General features: G+C 42.1%; 2 protein-coding genes across 14 annotated transcripts in view; one reads left to right on the forward strand and one right to left on the reverse strand.

The window, feature by feature from the left end:
- Nucleotides 1–16980, reverse strand: part of LOC111259198 (platelet-activating factor acetylhydrolase 2, cytoplasmic) — a 55123-nt gene that overhangs the window by 30937 nt on the left and 7206 nt on the right. The window contains exon 1 of one of the 7 annotated variants that reach the window (XM_086967796.1): nt 5480–5542. The exons of 5 other annotated variants lie outside the window; for them this stretch is intronic. The gene's annotated coding sequence lies outside the window, so the exon portion shown is untranslated. Of the gene's footprint in view, nt 1–4497; nt 5444–5479; nt 5543–16980 lie in introns of those variants that run through there. One more of the 7 variants, XM_086967794.1, reaches the window with a different exon arrangement.
- LOC111259197 (engulfment and cell motility protein 1) lies at nt 352–13135 on the forward strand. 7 transcript variants are annotated; one of them, XM_022831014.2, is made up of 4 exons: nt 5682–6905; nt 8132–9701; nt 9887–10336; nt 10736–13135. In XM_022831014.2, the coding sequence occupies exons 2-4, from the start codon at nt 8153–8155 to the stop codon at nt 10768–10770; spliced, it is 2034 nt and encodes a 677-aa protein (XP_022686749.1). In that variant the 5' UTR covers nt 5682–6905; nt 8132–8152; the 3' UTR covers nt 10771–13135. The 7 variants fall into 7 exon arrangements, with proteins under 7 accessions (XP_086823916.1, XP_022686745.1, XP_022686748.1 ...); XM_086967790.1 differs by lacking the exon at nt 5682–6905 and adding an exon at nt 352–1982 and having other exon boundaries at nt 9887–13135; XM_022831010.2 differs by lacking the exon at nt 5682–6905 and adding an exon at nt 2007–2111 and having other exon boundaries at nt 9887–13135.

The following is a 16980-nucleotide window of genomic DNA, read 5'->3' on the forward strand; positions in this document are numbered from 1 at the left end:
TTCTACATGCGGAAAATGTCGAACCCCTCCATTATCGCCGTTATCGCCTCCACTCGTTAGCTGTACTCTTCTAAGTCGACACAGTTACCCACTGGCTATTTTCCCTTGCGTTATTCATACTTTCCAGTCAATTTCTTAATTTCTCTAGCCATCTATAACGCCGCTTCATAGAACATCCCAAATCAACCCATTACTTAGTTCCGGTCCGTTTCCGATCATGTGCTTTCCCATGTGCGATCGACGCAACCTGCTTATCTTTACTTTACAGTTTCATCTGCAAGCCGCATGTTTGCATCCTGTTCTTCGTTGTCCTTTATAATTATTACTTTATTTTAATATATTTTTACTTTATAATTATCCTTTATATATATTGTTCGGGCTTCCTTGAGCAGTCTGCTTTTCGACGGTCAAATCTACCATAGACGTTTCGAATTTGTTCCCTTGTTGCTTCACCCAACGACTACAGCGCTTGCGCGCCTCTACCGAACCACCTGACGCAATAAGGTTCAAACACACCGTGTTTGTTGTTTTTTTCCTTCTGTCATGGTATCATCGTCGGTTTTGCAGACTCTGCTCTCGACTAGCTGTCATCAACCATGTTATGCGATGACGCTCTATGCATCACCGTCCGTTCGTGTGGCCGGCTGATGATGCGCGCATTCGAAACAAAGCGAAAGAGAAGCGAGACGTGGTGGCGCTTAATTCGACCATCCGCTGAAGTAGATTGGAGAAGGGTCGTTGGCGGTGACTATAGAGATATGCTGCAATACTAGCTGAGCTTAAAACTCAGTGTAAGTTTGCTTTTGATTTGCTTTGTCTCCTACGCCATTGTTTACACCTGGGCCGGTCTGCTAGAAACAAAGCAAATAACAACAAGTCATCGCATTCTCAATAATTTTGATATCCACATATTTACTGGGATATTGCCACTTCCTCATAGTCACCTGCTCGTATGTTTGCGCCGATTGCTCCTGAGTAATACACACATACGAATACTCATCTGTGTTCTGTCAAGCTGCCCATGCTCAGTAACGCTGCGCGTTCGTCTCCTGTACGGTTGTTTCCGTATGTTTTAGGCGCACCGTTACTATCTGTTTGACCCTCACTCGTTTTTGTTATCTTAGTCCCTAAGCAGTGTCAACAGCGGCCATCGCCGATGACGCTCTTGGATAGAGAAAGAGAAATGTAGAGAAACGCCAGTCGTTTTGCGTCAATAGACGCGCGTCAGCTCGCGACTGCTGCCACTTGACACACGTCTCTGCCACCCGGCAACAACAACATTAGCAGTAACGATTGCTGAAGGCGGCGTTCCGATTCTTGGCCGGTTGTGTTTGACAGTGGTAAACGATTCGCTCGGCTTACGTATGTCCCGCTGGCCCTAGCGGGGACCATAGAGCAGCAGGATGCGATTCGATACCAGCGTTGGACACAAGCAGGATCGGGTAGTTAGTTTGTCCAAGAGCCTTAGGTTACTGTGCTGTACAGTAACGTCTACGCCAGATCGGCCAATACACTTGCAGTCCCATGGGAGTATTAACGGCGCAAAGTCCGCCTGACGATTTCGCATACAAGGCAGACTATTGATGGGATGCTGCGTTTTAACGGCGTTCAATACGGTGATGTGTAAAACAGATTCATAGCGTGCCAGGCCGAATCTTTACAGAATTAGAATATCGTGTGTCCTGGAGATGAGAGTACGAAGTACGGATACGGCGGGTAATAATAATATATATCGTTTATATATGTATAATTTATACAATACGCCTTTTTGCACAGTCTCCTTACTTACATTACGGAAAAGGTGCAAACATTGTTGGCCCAGCAAACGAAAGATCCGGCGACAACCGTCGAAGTTGAACGTTCAGGCTCTAGGGCAGTGGCCGTGTAGATACAGTCATACAAGTAGACGCTGGACGGCGAGGGCGCCAGCGACAGACAAATAAATACAGGAGTCAAGCTTTTGGAGAGAGGCCGTCTGCACAGTAAGTACGTATAGAGTACACATGGAATGAACCGGTGTTTCGTATTGACATGAAGTCGTCCGGCAGGACTAGTGCCCGTCACGGCATCGGTGCGTTAACGTAACAGACATAATGGTCGATTGATGGCAGGTAAACTACCCAAACAGAGATATAAGATCGTTTATCTAGCTTTTTCCAGAGCAGTGTTCAGCTTTCCTGGTGTCAGCTCTGCGCTAAATGTTATTTTATAATACTAATAACGACAGCGAATTTAGCGTTCCGTGCTAGCGGAACTCGATGACACAGGCAAGTTGGCGTTTGGCCAGCGAGATCCGCGCGACACTCTACGCGTACTAGTGCGTTTTAATAGAAGCAGACGGAGCGTCATAACAGAAAGAAGTGAGGGAGTAACAGTTGAAATATCTCGCGGCATGATAATAAGCTACATGATGTGATATCCCTGGTGGCGAAGAAAAACGTATAGGATAATGTGATTGGAAAAAGACGTGGTAATGATGGCCCTTGATATAATTTGCTCTGCGTGATCGTGATGTGATACGTGTAATGAGGAAAGGCAGCCTGACGAAAGCAGAACCCATGCTCTGACTTCAAAGTAGTATCTTTTAACAATATAGGCGGATTTTGGTGTACTGGTAACCTAGCGAAAAAACAATGATAAAAATTTATATTGTGCGTTAAAAAAGCAAAGCTATTATACTACTATGAGTTTGTAATGAGGGACTAGTAATAGATGCAGTGGGATATCTGACGCTGACAGAATACCAGACTGATCGGCTGCTTCGGAGCGAAAAGAAAGTTTCGACACGCTATGTATGTGCTTTCACACGACGTGCAACATACTATACAGCTTACTTGAATAGATCAAAGCGCCAATTATGATATTATTATCATATGTTTTTTTTTCATACTCTTAATTGTTAACAAAATTGATGAAGTGTAATAAAGGGTCACCTGTTTGTTACAGTTTTATCACGATATAAAGTTCAAGCATTTTTCATAGTGGAATTTCGCCGCAAGGCGCTTACTTCTGGCTGTGATGCTAACCTAAATCTATAATAGAATCAGAACCAGTAGGAAGGTGCGTCACGAGAGGACGATAGTGCATCGAAGGGAGATTTTTCAGCTATCTATACAAGAATATGACAGTTCTTCAGACGAGTATCATGAGTCATAATACGTCTGACCTTCTGTACAACGGAACTTACTAGCCCAAATTGATCAAGACATTGATTATGTCACTGCTTGAACATGTAAAAATATATAGGTATATGTATGTTTGCTCGCTCGCGAGCGCGACATAACGACAAACTCAGCCCTTGCAACTGAGTCATAATCACTTAATGGCTACTATTGTATTTTGTTAGTACTGCCGATAAAAAGTATAAGGTAGAAGACTGTTGCAATGGATAGAGATGACGGACTCACGCACAATAGGCTAAGAAGTTCAATACCCTATATATGAGACACTGATTTTTTCCACAACGAGTTCTAAATTTCGGCTCATTACACAGTTATGTTTGATCAATGTAAATCCTATTATGCTTCCTGCTCGTTATTTATTCTTACGTGATCCTCTTTATGCTATGGCCCTATTTTTAATTATATTCGCAATACAGACATCGTTCAGAGACCGACGGCGAGATGACAAAACGTCGCTATGTGTCTAAAAGGAAAGCAAGGATCTTTGGAAGGAAAAGGGATAACTCTTTTTGAAATATCCATGCGGCTATGACTCAAACACCGCTCACAACGTTCACATATGCGCGATCACTCCGCTGCCAACAACCAGCTCGTGGCTATCTATAAGCTCCCGACAAAAGCCCATCTTATCGATGGGAGTTGCTCCTTCACATACGAATTGCCCAAGCACAAAAACCAATACAGCAATAGCGATTTTGACCACTATAACAACATAGCAATCGGCTTGACGAACGCCCGTACGCCCGCCCTTCGTTGACGCTACCCCTGTGGTCAGAAATTGTTCGCGTATCGTGTCATTTGCGTCAACGCTTATTGTTACGCTCTGCAGTCCGCACTGATTGACGTTTACCCAATACAGCGATGCTGTTTTTCGGTCAAGCTTTGACTAACAGTGATTACATTTAAATGACTAAGCAAAGTAAATGGAGTGCGTCTATAAGCCGACAGGAGTAATCGAGACAGTATAAACTGCCGCCGCCGTCGCCGTCGCCGCCATAGTGGTAATCTCTATCAAAACGGTTAGGCGATACGAGACAGTCTAGACCGCTAAACCGTATCGACAACATTGTCGGCCGAAACTAGCGCCGAGCTGCCAGCTACAACTGACGACATGAGCCATTGGAGTTAAATTTTTCGACCTTTCTTCGTCTTCCCAGTTTTGTCGATAGGCCTCTAGTATCGGTATTGAATGACTTCTGAAAAACTGTGCATGGGTCCGAATGGGGGCAGAAATTGATCGGCGTTCGATGCTGTGATCATACTCCAGTCGCAATGGCGGTTGTTTTGTGTTGATACGGTGCTAGTTTTTGCTCACCTTGTCGACCTGCCGGATACTATTACGTGTACCAAAGTAAGTTCACAGATGGCAGATCACTTTTTCAGACACAGGGTGGAAACTACATGTACCCAGGATAAACAAGCAGGTTTTCTTTTACTCCTACTGGACTACTAAATCCATCCACAAACACGTCGCTGCACGTAGGCCAAGAACGGAACAAAATGTGATTTGCAAAAAAAAAAACTACAGAACATCCTTCCTCGCTAAGGATATCGCAATCCTTTGGCTAACCACTCCTCTCTTCTATATAATTCTATCGACAAGCCATAACAATTTTATGCCCGACGCACGATCTGGACAAGTGTATGCGCATAATTTCAGCACACAACCAGAAACGAAGTTCACCTAAAATCCACACAATATATCACCGTGTTACCATTTACACATTGAACATTCATTTTTTTCAATTCCTGCGTTCTGTGATCATCGATCGAAGGTCCTATCCTGCCAATAGTGATGCTGACGGTTACGGCGTTTTTACCTATACGCTCTATACTAGCGTTTCCTTTACTCTTCCTCTCGCCTCGTTGCTATTATGAGTGTCTTCAATAATGGTAGACGATAGCAAACGAAAGCTTTTACACTATTTACAGCTTCCCCCAGCCGTCTCACAATCCAGCCAGCCTTAGTGACCATTTACTTGTCGTTCGACTTTTGCCAAACATCCATTTCTTGTCTAGAACAACCTTTGTGCGTACGTCACCCGACGTACACAGATCAGGCCGCTAGAGCGCCGGCAAAGTCTTTCCAATCTGTCTTAATGAATCGAGCACCTTGATGAGCTATCTAATACGGTCTAGTCCTTTAGCCACTTCAGGCAATATCGCTGACTGAATTGCTTGCCCATAAGCTCACTGGTACACGTTCCCGAAAAGCGCACGTATTAGCGTCCTCAGGGCAAACGACCGAATTAAACCAGATGCAGAGTTTATGGTGATTTCCTATGATGGCATCGTACCATTCGAGTATGGTTTGGGAGTAGTCATCCAAGTCACGCGGCGGCTGATGCTGGCGCCACTTTGCTTCTAGGGGGTGCTATAAATGGTGGCTAGCCATAATAATTTGAGAGGAGAGCTACTACAAGTGCAGAAGCCGCTACGACGGGAAAGAGCGAATCGCGAGACAATCGATCGTCGGAAAAAATTTTCCATTATAAACAAGCTAAGACAGTTAACCACCAAGTCAACATCTGGAGAGATTACGGTGCTAGCGAGGTAGGCTGTTCCGTAAATTCTTAACCCTACAGCGGCTAAAAGATCTGGTGCATGTACAGGAATGCGTACGTCGAAATCTTACATCCGGATCTCTTGGAGTTTTCCCCTGGAAAATCATCTGGTCCCGACCTACTTGTAGATGCACATATTTTGATTCGTCTACCTTGTTACATCTCACAGTCGTCACTGGACGCTGTCGTTGCGATTTGTTCAGCTTTTCGAATCAGTGGTGCTGTCAAAAGGTGACAAAGGACGTTATCGCTGGAGTGATTGAGCAAAGCGATCTCTAAAGGCGACAGTTGTTCCAAGCAAGCATACTGATGGCAGCACTAGCCGTGGATAAGCCAAAAATACCACATCGTCATTTGTAAACGTACATTTGCCCTTCGCTGTCACAGGCGTCCTCTAGAGAGCCTTCACGGAAGTACGCACAGCTGAAGCTGGAGCATAGCGATAATGACAGGTGACAACCTACTGTATATCTCACTGTAGCCGGATGCGGAGACATCGCTGAATATGCGATAGATATCGATAAGTATTGATGTCAAGTCTTAATCGCTCCTACTGCTTCTCCTTGGCACCTATTAGGAAGGTCCTCCAGGACAAACTTTGCTCGAACTAATGGGACCACCGCAGTCAGCCTGCGGACTTGCCTATAGTATCTGAGCACACGTTCATCAGGGGCTATTCAACGACGCGAAAGAGGTTTATGGACATTCACTGGCTGTCCTTTGCATTACAGTGGTAGAACCACATTACCGATGATAGGAGACTTGGCTGTTTGAAAAACTGAGGTGACTGGTGCTAGCAGGTGTCTGCGCCGGCAGTGCCAAACGCGAGACTGTGATTGATTCGCGAGTGGCGGAAGCTCAACAATTTAACACTTAAAAAAAAGATGAAGATCGTGTTCATCAGTTCTGGAAAAACAAGAAGAGTGTATTTGTGTTAATGAACCTGCCCAGATGTGTTAACTGGTAACAGTTGAGTTGGCTGTTAGTTTCGGTGCAATGTCTATGGTTAACGAGTAAAAGTGTAGGTCATCGGACAAGATAAATGGTAAAGCTTAGCTGACCGTTGCTGCTGTCAGCAATAGCCCAAATTCTAGATACGTCAGAAACTGTGATACCCAATGGAGTCGTGGTCAGACCGAGATTTACTATAGTGTTTTCGGTTCGTATTATTTACTATATTGGGGGTAGAAATAGTTGGGGCTTTCATGTTACTGCGCCGTGGGCTTTGTCTGAACAGGATCCCTTCTTTCCCCCAAATCTGGCCTTTGTTTCTCGTCAGTTTGCCCCAAAGCACCATTCGTAGGCTGACACCGAAGCCATAGAACACCTTATTGATAGTTATCGGTTAGATTCAATTCTCTGACGCGTGTGACTTTTTCTCAGAAGTGCCTTAGAACTCTGAAGAGTTTTTGCTATGGCCTACAGAAACCATTCATGGTTTGTACGAGGCCTACAGAATGCAATTGGTCTTTGTCTATTGGCGTAGATCCAACGTTAAGTCGTCATTTAATGCACGACGACACGGAGAAATTATATTTAGTATTCATGTGTATGCAATTCACTAGCAAGGTCGTTAGAGTTCCTATTAAACGTCTTTTGTCCCCGCTCACGACTATAACTTTCTCGTACAAAATTGTTTGTGCAAATACGAATAAACAGTCCAAGTTACGCCCTTAACTATTCATTGTAACAAACTCGTATAAAGGTTCGTTGATTTCGATTGACTCTATCTTTTATGGGGCAATAGGGAGGCTCAACGTCAAAAATAGTGCAGGTTTCATGAAAAGATACGAAGAGCATGCGAAACACCTAACAGAGGTTGTTACCCGTTCCCTGTGACCGACCACCCTTTTGCCTATTTGCAAATATCATCGTGCAAGGAGACAGCAACAACAGGAAAAAATTGACGATAAAAAAGTTGGCTCTATAAATGTTAGTATACAAATCAGATCGTACAATGTGTTCGCTACGGGGTCTGTAGAGTTCTGCTGAGTCACATAAAATGAGCCTTTTATATCAATTTTAATACTAAATATGATCTAACGGTAACTACCGTTTTTACCAGATTTAAAATAATAATCAATTTGTGAGAAATGACTTGGTATTATAAGGTACTAAGCAGATTTTTTTATTTGTAAAAACAGTTCAATGTAGTAAGAAATCTACTAAGACAATCTAAAAAATCCCCAGCTATTTCAACGTTAGATTATTTTCTGCGATGATAAGTTGGCTTTAAGCTCGGCCCAGTAGAATAATTAGATATTAATTACAAAGCAATAATTGATAACAGTGCCACCAGAGTGGCTGTGGAATAAAATGCTATAACTGTTTGACCAATTTTATTATTTAGCTTTACTATTCCTCTATTCTAATTGTTGTTTCCAGTTTGGTAATTCTCGACAATCCATGATGAGCTTCAAGGTTAGGGTGAAAGTACCACATCGGCCAGAATTCGATAAGCTCTTCTACATGGTTCAGCCAGATCTGCCAATAAAGACACAGGTACTGCCCATCTGCCAACGGATCGACGTCGAGCCTGCGGAATATCGTTTCGCATACGAAGAAGACGGAAAACTATTCTATTTGACGGAACAGAATCGCGACATACTTAAAGAGGGTAACACCGTCGTGCTAATGCGAAGTCCCACTCTACTTGCGCAAACGGCAAAAAACGACCTTGAATCGTTTAATAAAGCTAAGGCGTTGGAAAGTCTTAAGTTACTTATCCACTGTCCGAAATTTGCTGAACGCTTTGTCGCTGTTGAGGGCATTGATTCGTTAGTGAAGGTTATTGCTGGAGGGCACTTTAATGGGCCGCAGATGCACAAAGCCCTTCGCATTATCAAGGTGTTTCTCAGCGTTTGTCCCTTAAATGTTAACCATTTTACATTGGAATTCGTCAAGCGACTTTGCGCCGAGTTGGCACCGCTGTCTCAGTACAGGGGCAATTTCGACGTAACTCTGTCTGTGTTGGGACACATGGCTCGAGTGATGCCCTCCGACGTATTTGATCACCTGCCGGTCAGTCGTATCGTGGAAAATATTGCTTATGGTAACACAAGCACCCCACGCTATTTCATTATACTTATGAACAACCTCATGGATTGTCTCGACACAGAACATTGCCAGAAGTTAATCGCTGATATTCTCAACGTAAGCGAAAACCTTTCTGAAAAACTACTCCACTGCTTTCCTAAAGGTTCTACTGAAAACGACATGACTTTTCGTCAGCAGCTGTTCCAGTTCCAAACGAAGCTCCTTAGAAATAAATACGGACCACTGTATAACCAACGAGGTGAAATGAGCCACAACAATGAGTTCAACTCGTTCATGGAGACGGTACTTCGCACCCACCTCGGCTGGAGGGACCCACAAAGTCGACGCTACATCGATGCATTAAAACGCATTGGAGGAGTACCCGAAGAATACGAAGACGTCCTGCGGCCAGGAGAGAAGTTTCTGATCACAGTCCGCGATATTGACGGTCTTACTTTACATTGCCTCAAATACTTTGAGCAGAAATATTCAATGGTTCTATACCCTTGGATGAAGGAGATCAGCATCGTCCCTTTGGAGTATATATGCCCACTCCTTAAGAGCGCCATCCTGCTCAGTGATCTGATTGTCGACATGCTAAGTTTGGAAGATGCACCAGCAGAAGGAAACAAAGCCTTCCTACGGATGTTCTTCACAGATTTAACTTGCTTTCTCGAGGAATTCTTTTGCCTCACGCTGAAACTTGTTTTAAAGACTTGGCGCGAAATGAGGGCTGTTTCAGGCGATCTACTCAAGGTGTTTGCCATTGTCCGCGAGCAGTTAGCTTTTGCGCTCGATGATGAGATGGCCACATGGTCATTCGATCAGCTTCAGTTGACGCTGAATGCGGCGCCGTACCCTGTAATCTCACAGCGTCTTGAAGTGAAGCAGCTCACCAGTGAAGATGTGAAACGGCAAGGTAGGTAAATTGAAGACAGTAAATTTGAAGAAAGTGCCAGCTATAACAATTATATGCTTGCATTATTTCAATAATAATAATAAATATTATTATTATTATTATATATCAATAATTGTTAGCATAAATGTTCCCCTTATGAATATAGCAGTGTCATTACAATCTACGGCCCGGTCTCGATTTTGCAGAGCTCCTGACCAGCCAGCTAAAGGACAAAATTTGGTCATTAGTGCGCGAGTCGAAGATTGCTAAACTTATAGAAGGCCTCGATTTTTCCCGGGTCAGCGATCGGGGCAGTCGAATGAAGAATAAAGTCGTCACCGTAAGGCTTTCTCATGACCGTCATCAGGTGCGGGTCATCATTGACCATCAAACGTTGGCCCTTCCACTTGAGTCCCTTTTGCGTGTTGACACCATGAAACAGTGCATACATTACCGCAAGGACGATTTTGCCCTAACCATAATGTCCACCCAGACAGCGCCCGTTCACGTGGCAACGACAGATCCCGAAGTGTTTGAGGACCTGTGGGATGCGATCAACGGACTCATTGGAGTGTCCCTTGAGAGCAAATCAGCGCTGGCTGATTTCAAGGAACTTATGGATTTAGAACTGAAGCTTGCCACTCTCGAACTAGAAGGTATCGAGCTGCCCGCGTCACCTCCGCCCGTGCCCACAAACCCTGACAATTACGATTTTCGATCTTCTTAGGGAAGTTATTAGAGAGGTTTCGTAGACAGAAAGCCTGTAGTTATTATCACTGCTGATGCAGTTGTTTCACGAGAAAACTACCAAGATTACGGTGTACAAATATTTTACGCATGAATCATGGACAAGTTGAATTACAAAATCGAAGTTCTATTGAGATTTCGCGCCATTCGCAGCGAATTATATAACTTAAACCGTACGCGAAATAGACCTAAAGATGATTACAGATCAACCGTATAGCCAAATATTTGAATAATAATTTATTAAATGCGTTCTTTGCCAATCTCGACGACATTGTATTTGGGCTAATTTACTATGATCCTCTTTCCAGTTTGCCGTCACTGGATATTGCCCTATACTGGATAGTGCGAATATATACGATGCAAGAATCGTCTGCTTCCCACTGTTCGGTGAACGATACCAACTCGTTAAAGTTTCACATACTGCACTCCTAACACCAATTAAATTTCAATAAAAATGGCGTGACACTGGCCTCAATCGAGCTAGCGCCGTAAATCACTGGTGGGACAACGGTGATCGAGTGAGGAGAAATTGCTTACGGTTTAGCGTTGACATCTTTGGCTTTCGCCAAGGTTTTTGGACAATAGTCTGTTGCACATAGATGTTCGGTGGCTCAATATTAATAATAAATAAATATTAAAAAAATAAATAAATGCCTATTATATGGGTCATGTATGTATAAGCTTTCAACTAATGCCTGTTACAATGCTGTTTGATTTGTTTTGAGCCATTACATCATGGGTTAGAGTAACGAAACCCAGCTGGAAATAAGTGCAAGTCCCAATGTGAAAACGGGGACTGTTTCGTAGATTAATGAAAAGTTTTGATCTGTGATCGATTTTGAGACAAGTCGAGGTTTCAAAATGGAGTATTTCTTATGATTCTAGCGAGATTCTAAAATTTTTCTTTTTTTTATGGAAATAAATCCTGTCACCTGTTATCGTTACCGTTATTTATAGATATGAACCGTTGAACTTGACTGGTTCGAGTTGCTTTTCTGTTCGATGACATTGAAGGACGATTTTAATATTTGTCAGCCATACACATTTACTAAGCACTTTAATAGTTCGCATCTAGTTCAAGTATCTTAAGAAGTACGAATACCTAAGTTAGAAAAAATATGATGAATATATATGCATTTTTATCTTATTGTGCATTCGGCTGCTTCTTACGTTGTTGAGACGAAGCAAATTTAAGTTGTAGGCATATGGTTATATTCTGCGGGTACAACGACTGTTATAATGAATGCTTTCGTTCGAAAGACTCTGCATGGATAAGCAACGAGAGTGTCAATTTCCCACCGGGGAAAATTTTTCTAGCTTTCTGTATTGCGCCTACAAGGTGCACCTGACGCATATCGCTAAATTGAGTATTTCATAAGGCCACGAACCACAACTGGCTATGCGGTGGAATCAAATCAGTCTTCCCGTGATTCAAGCCTATAGCCGAAACGCTTGCTTACCTATACAACTTTTCCGCGAGAATGAAGAACAAGGGCTTTAGTGATCTTTAGCTTTAGGTTTAATGTTAAAGAAGCTTCGGACTTTCGGAAAACTTCGGAGTATAGAGACTCCTTTTAGTCAGAACCGACTAATAGTAGTTCGACCGACATCTGTTGAACTACTTGAGCTTATTGTTCATCGGCTGAAAAGGTTCTGTAGAAAATTTGTATTAAAAAAAAGACATTTACGTTTATTTAAGCAAAAATCAATATGTGCCTTCAAAAAAAAACTATGTACATCACAGCTAGTAAGCTTTATTCCATTAGAGAATAATTTAAACAATAGGATAATGTGAAGATATTCTTCGGCGTTCACACTATAATGTATATGTGGAAAATACGATAGAATAACTATTGCAGTCCATAATCGATGCTTGTACCTGTGTCCGATGTGGGCGGAACCAGCCTTCTCTGAATGGCGTAGCGCAGAGGGTCACAACGTAACTACAGCGCTTCTACTATGTATTTTAATCATACTATTTTCAGCATTCTTATTCTATATGAGACAAACATAATTCATATATGCTATGTCTGAGAAAAAGACAGGATCAAATGATTCAACGTTGATCTAACTCAATACTGTCTAGTGTACGATAACTGTAAATGAAGACTGTTTACTCCATATCCCAAATATTTATTTTTTTTTTTTTATGAAATCTTGTCTTGAAAAGTGTCACCACTCATCTATCGTTATTAAAAGTGTACACTGTTATATACTGCCTGCAACTTACGTCCATTATGTAGAAATAGCTTGAGTAACTATTATTACTAAAATTTATTTGGTTAATTATCATGCATGAAGTTTGTCATAACAGCTTTACATACTGGAAAGAATATCCGCCGCGGCAGCTCGTCTAACACTGATGACTCACGAAAATCAGGTCGATGTCAAACGTCAATAGGCCATAGGGACATAAATATATGTCCCTATATATATATATATATATAGGAAATTCATTACGGAATGGGCTATACACGACTCGTAACGATTGGCATCAAATGTAGAATATAAACACGGTAATATTTGCTCTTATTCTACATTTGGTAACGGTTGAAACGTCTCATAAGCTCCACATAGCCCAGTCTGTCGAGGATAATCATGATGATGGTGCTATATGTCTACGGTTCGCAATGAAGAACCTCGATTTTTTCAAGCGACCCGACGGTACTTTTAAATAACCTTGAAAATAAAATCTAGTGTAGACTATGTTGATTGCATTTTTTTTTTAATTTATAATTTTGGGCTGTGTTTGACCGTAATAGCAGACATGATGCTTCTAAAGTTTAGTTGAGTGCGTCAAGTTTTTTGAGCGTGCGTCTCTGCTTCTTCCGGAAGTGAAAGTGTATCGTGCGGAAGAGAATAGTATATGCTTTTACAACTAGGCGTAAAAACGAGGCATACAGCCATCACTGAAATGAAGCCTTAACGCATAATTTATTTACTAATTGCTCTTGCAATTTAAAAAAATACACTCACAGGTCTAGCATAAGTTCAAGCCCAGCTTGCTTGGGCATCTATTTATACTAACAATAGGAGCCTAACTAGTTTAGCCTGTCCTAACAGAAACGTGGATGGATCGCTTTTGTATCAAAATTCACAAACTTTATGCTTCGTGACCTTGAAGAAAAAAATCGAAGATCATAAGCTTAGCACAAATCCTAAGGCGCGTCTTGGAACCGACACATCCGACAACTACGACAATAGCTCCGGCAGCAAAAACATTACGGCAAGAACAAATGTCTGCAGAAAGTTTCTCCCCTGCCTGGATTAGCTTGTACACAATGTGGCCAAAGTATGTAGTGCACAAAACGTATAGGACTGTCATGTCTTAACTCACTACATAAGTACATTATTTCCCAGATCCACAGTCGACATTCCCTTATTGAAAAGACAACAGGAGCATACCAACTCGGCCAAAAGGAATTCCATCGTCACACCGATTTGCCCCTTTTCTGGTACGGTCAATGTAGGCGAGTGCGAAATTTGCTCAAGCGAACAGCACAAATAACAATTGGAATTAAATGCAAACCATGCGACCGGAACGAGAAAAGAACGAGGAGACGAAAGCTGGGGAAAACCTGCAGCAGCGGCAATGGAAAAAAATCGTTTACCTAAACGATCGGTCGGTGAATGACAAAAAGGACGTTCACCCCCCATTTGAGTCAAACAGCAGTGATCACATGAGCCTGCCCCGCGTTCTCTGTCGTCTTTCCTAAGTTTGCTTCTCAAAGAAACTAACTCTTGCAAATACGCAGGCCGCATCAAGCCTCTGCAGGCCCAGCATCCGTTCGGTGGATATTTGAACACCAACAATGGCAGAAAAACCAAAAGAAGTGCTGGGATCCAACGGTATGAGCTAGCCAACTAGCTGAAATGGATTTCCGATGCAGTACAGCTATCCGTGGTGGCAGCCCAGGGAGCGCTGGTCGCTGGTCCACCAAATCACTGCCGACCGTTTGTTCCTGTGAGATCACTTTGCAGCTCGTAGAGAACAGCATCGTACTGATTTCATTATGGAAAATTCGTAGTCAACCGAACAGATATCGAAGTTGTGCATCCAGGCATCTGCGTGTATAGTAGTACACGACTATAAAAGGTGAAGATGACGAAAGCCGTATTCTTCATCTTTTAGAAGTTCGATACCCTTATTCCCATCCGCGATTCTGTAAGTGTGATATTATGGAAATACATTTTTCATTGTATGTGTTTACGGAAGTTGAAAAAAAACCAAAAATCATATTAACTCAATATGTGCTTATCCATTTATACATGCATTGATAAAGCATAAAAATAGAGACACAGATATAAGCGCTTTCAGAGTTCCTCTCAGATTTTGAGTGGACTATATTTACAGCAGTTCCAATGAAACCGTAACAATCCTACATGAGAACAAGTTCTCTTTAAGAGGATCATCTGGACTCGCATCCATATATGGCCCAGTAAAATATCTTTGCCAAGTCACTGCGAAGACCGAGCTGGAAAAAGTAACTTTTTTTTAAAATGATAATCTATAAATTCAAATACGGTAAATGATGGCAGGGAAATGGTTTTAATTACCATTGATAATTACTTTCTAATGCAATCTCTAGAAAATTAAAATTCTTTAGCAGTTGATTTTTCCAAACCTACTATGAGAATGTTCTCTCTAATTTGCGTAGTTGTACTAAATTATCGCAATACAATATTTAAAAACAGTATCAATATTGAATAAAAAGCTAACAGGCTGCTACGAGCAAATTTGGCGGACTCTAGAATTGAATTTAACTTTTATACGATCTGGGCTAGAATAGAAACTTGTTTTAAAATGTGTTAGAAATATCCTCCTTAATTTTTAAGCGCTTGTCCCAACCATCTAGCAACTTATTCATGTTCCCATATATATTTTCTCCATCGACGGTCTTTCGAGGTTGATCGATAGATGGATATGCCTGCCCACCAGTCACTCTTTTTATGGCATAGAAACCCCACAATTATACGGATCTAGATCTAGAGAATAAGCGAATTAAAATTAATGTTGGATATATTTTTGCTCAATTTGGAAAATTATTGAGGCGTAGCTATGAGATCTGGGATTGTCATCAAGTAAGCAGACTGCGTTCTCTCAATTGCCGTGCCGATAATTTATGAGTCTTTTAGTAGTCTGCATTTATCGTTTCATTTTTGGCGAGCAGATCATAGTAGGCGACTCCTGATCTGCACTGGAAGTACTACGATCTACTAAGCACTGTTACTGAATTCGATTTCTCCGCGGAGCGATGCCTTTCTTTCTCCTTGACGCTTTGCGGCTGGAGGTAAGGATTAAACCATATTTCATCGACAGCGGCCGTATGCTCCAAGCGGGTTTTTTGTTCATTAAAGTTCTGCAAATTACACGTGAGATATATTACACACATATTCAACTGGTCTGGAGCCAACTCACAAACGACCGACGCAAATCACTAGACTTTAAAGTTTGCATTTATGAAAAGCTCCCTAATTGCGGCAGTGCGTTTGTTCTTCAGGCCATGACATCTGGTCACCTCCCCAGTAGCTTTTGTCAGTCTAGTCTCCATTCTTGGACCATCTGTACTGTGCTTTTGCTTACGGCATTTTTTCGTTAATGTCTTCACTAAACTTCCGTTAATTTCCGCAGCCCTGCGACGTTCGAGGAATAAAAATTAGACCGCTAAATAATGACTGTCGAGTTTAAAAGGTGCGTTTCCTTCTGAACTCATTTATCGAAAGTCAACCCAACTTGCAAACTTCAAGAAAACTGAAATATTTCGCGCAGTTCAAAAGTTACTCAGTTTCAGAGTCTGTCGGATTCTCTTGTGACAGCTTAACACGTTTCAATATCTCCTTCGATGGGAATCGCCTGTGCTTAAGGACTGCACAAACATACACAGCATCTGCTTACTCACTCTATTCTGCGGAAATATTTTTATGAAGAATTTATACGAACGCAAAACACTAACATAGTTCCATGCACCGCTATATCCCAAATACACACGCTCAAACATAATAGAAAACCGTCAGCACACAAACATCCGGGTTCAAGCTCGATTAGATCCTGCTGTCCGCCTCTATTCAGTTGCACATATTCACCAACACAAACCGTTCTGTTGTTAGTGGTGTTGTTGTTATTGGCAGACAACGTTTTTAGTCTTTTATTTTATTTTTAGTCTTTTATTTGGCGCTGCTCGAGCGCCGCTAGTCGTAAGCGACGACACACGACAAGGTCAACGCTATCAAGCCGCATATACGACCTGATGAAGGAGACTAACGTCGTACGTACTTCAGCATTTAGCAGGTCAAGTAACTTCGCAATCGCTCGAGTGGTTGTAAAATTTATCTTTACCTTTAACAACGAGTAATAGTTAGTGATATACTGATTAACGTGGCCCAGATAGAATTTCAGCGGTAGCCGAAGAAGGGCCAGAGACACGACTGGCTGAAGTCGACTGAAGATTGCAAGATGTAACAATGACTGCGTAAACATAGCTGAATAAGCGTCTCAGCTTTTGTGAGCTCAGCCCGGCTGCTGTTTATAGTGACAGCGGCATCTAACCTTCTA

Source organism: Varroa jacobsoni, unplaced genomic scaffold, assembly GCF_002532875.2.
Source record: "Varroa jacobsoni isolate VJ856 unplaced genomic scaffold, vjacob_1.0 scaffold_305, whole genome shotgun sequence".
NCBI lineage: Eukaryota > Metazoa > Arthropoda > Arachnida > Mesostigmata > Varroidae > Varroa > Varroa jacobsoni.